At 40.6% G+C, this 2,188-nt stretch overlaps 1 protein-coding gene across 1 annotated transcript in view; it reads left to right on the plus strand.

The window, feature by feature from the left end:
- Positions 1-1,712, plus strand: part of LOC108362095 (uncharacterized protein DDB_G0292642-like) — a 3,967-nt gene extending 2,255 nt beyond the window's left edge. Inside the window, exon 2 of the mRNA XM_017614949.1 lies at positions 10-1,712. Within this exon, the coding sequence (XP_017470438.1) occupies positions 10-1,056 (1,047 nt within the window). The 3' untranslated portion in view covers positions 1,057-1,712. The remainder of the gene's footprint in view (positions 1-9) is intronic.
- Positions 1,713-2,188: the final 476 nt, after the last annotated feature.

Below are 2,188 nucleotides of genomic sequence, written 5' to 3' on the forward strand. Positions count from 1 at the left end.
TGTAACCAGCGCGCACTCACCGACTCTTCATACAGTGATTGTGATATGCAAAAGAAAAGCGCTGGCCATACACCGCCAGCCAAGGGCCGATTGCTGAAGACGGCACATCAACGCCGGTTATCCCAACTGGATGCTGTTGAGCAAGCACGCGGCGGTTGTAGCACTGGTGATACAGATGGTGGCGGCTTCGGCGGCGGTATCGGTTCCTGTTCACGATCTACTTCCAGCTTATCGGGACTCAGTAATGCGGGAGTTTATGTCGTTGAAAAGGACACGAGTCCGTTGTCGCCACCACGAAAGCGTAAATTCAAGAAAGCGCAACGCCTGCCTATGAACAGCAACAAGGCGGCTGAATCAAGCAATAATAAGACGGCATCTGGAGTGAATAAAAACAGTCGATCATATTCCTGTACCAGCGAGTCCATGTCCACGCCCACCAAAGAGGTGGCGAATGGCACAAAAGTGACGCAAACGCCGCCGACAAACACACATTCCAACAGCGCCAGCAATGGCAAAAACGCGCCCAAAGCGCCTACCCACAATAACAGTAACAACGGTAGCAATAATCATAACAATTACAATTTTAATTGTCACACGACAGAGCGGCTGCCGCATACGATCCATTGTCATGGCCACGACAAGTTCAGTCGGTTGCGCGCTGTCAGTCACCTCATTTTTCCGCCCATCGTGAAGCACTCCAGTCTCTTTCATTTATTCCAACCGAGCGCGACCAGTGCGGAAAATGTAACAGCGAACAATGCGAGTACAGTCGATACAGTTGCAACAACTACCGCCGAATCAAGCGCTTGTGCTACAACAACGGCAACAATAGCGAGTCCAGATTCAGTTGCTTCCAGCGGAACGAGTAAAGCGCCTACTACTACTACTACTACGAGCGAGTGCAGCGAGCAAACGCCTCAAGCGACTGCCGCGTCGCGCATCGCTTCCGTGGATGAGTCAATTAAGACGACAGTTACCGATTTAACAGATCCAGCACCGACGCCGCAGTCCAGAGCGCAGCCACCGCCTCCAACAATAGATGCACGTTTGAGTTAAGCGCTGAGAGGAGGAGGACTGAATGTAGGTACTGACAGGCATTTGTTTCCATATTTTTTTCTAATTTAGTTATACGATTTTATCGATAAGGGATTATTAATTTAAATTACTATATACATGCATAACTATTAGATGAATACGTGCCGTACGAGTGTACGTACAAACGGGCATATGTTTGTACGTTTAGTTTTACTGTTATTTTATAGTTGTAAACGAATACTCATTCTAAGTGTACTGGTATGTAGTTAATGTAGTTTTTAATTATTTACCTTCATGTGTGAGTGTGTGTGTGTGCATACATATATACTACATGCATATTTATTACTAATGTATGTACGTACATACATACATACATATGTATATCAATGTAAGGATTGGTATTCATGCATTTGGTGCGAGTTTACTAAGAATTTGCATACGGCAATTAATTGAATAAAAAAAGGCTTTCAAATGGCGTTTAAATGTAAATGATGTCTGCGTGTGCTAAGAATTTTTTAATCTTAAAATTAAGAAAAATACTTATATTACCACCCAGTGCATGAATTGAATGTAACAGAGGAAAAATCAAGCAGGAAAAACTTTAGGCAAGAAAAAACGGCAAAGCTTGGTATTTGATAATGTTAATGTTTTAAATCCCATAGCTGTCAATTGTAAAAATAAAAAGAACATTTTTCGAAATATAAAATTTATGATTTTTTTTATATGTAATTTTACATCGAGGTTTATCATATAAAAAAATATATTCAATACAGATTTTATTTTTCTCGAACCCATATTCGGCCGCCTGTCGATTTTTCGACCATCAATTTTGAAAGCCGATATCACTGGAGTTAAGTTTTATTTTTTTGAGCTGTTTTCACAAAAATTTTATTTCTTTGAACAAACAGGAAAAAAACTTTTTTTATTTTCAATTGTATACGATGAAAAAGACCAAATTATAAAATCAAATAAAATGCAGCTCAATATTAAAAGTCTTTTGACATTTAAAGGCATGCACTTTTTGCAGTTCCGACGACTACTATTTGCCTGCCAAAAGTCGAGAAGTAACCAAATTGATTTGCAACTTAGTGTTTGGGGGTTTTTGAGGTCGCTGAATACCTCATTAATTTCCCGCTAACTTCTCTGGTGATTG

This window comes from Rhagoletis zephyria, unplaced genomic scaffold, assembly GCF_001687245.7.
Source record: "Rhagoletis zephyria isolate East Lansing unplaced genomic scaffold, Rhagoletis_zephyria_1.1 Rzeph_scaffold_00929, whole genome shotgun sequence".
Taxonomy (NCBI): domain Eukaryota; kingdom Metazoa; phylum Arthropoda; class Insecta; order Diptera; family Tephritidae; genus Rhagoletis; species Rhagoletis zephyria.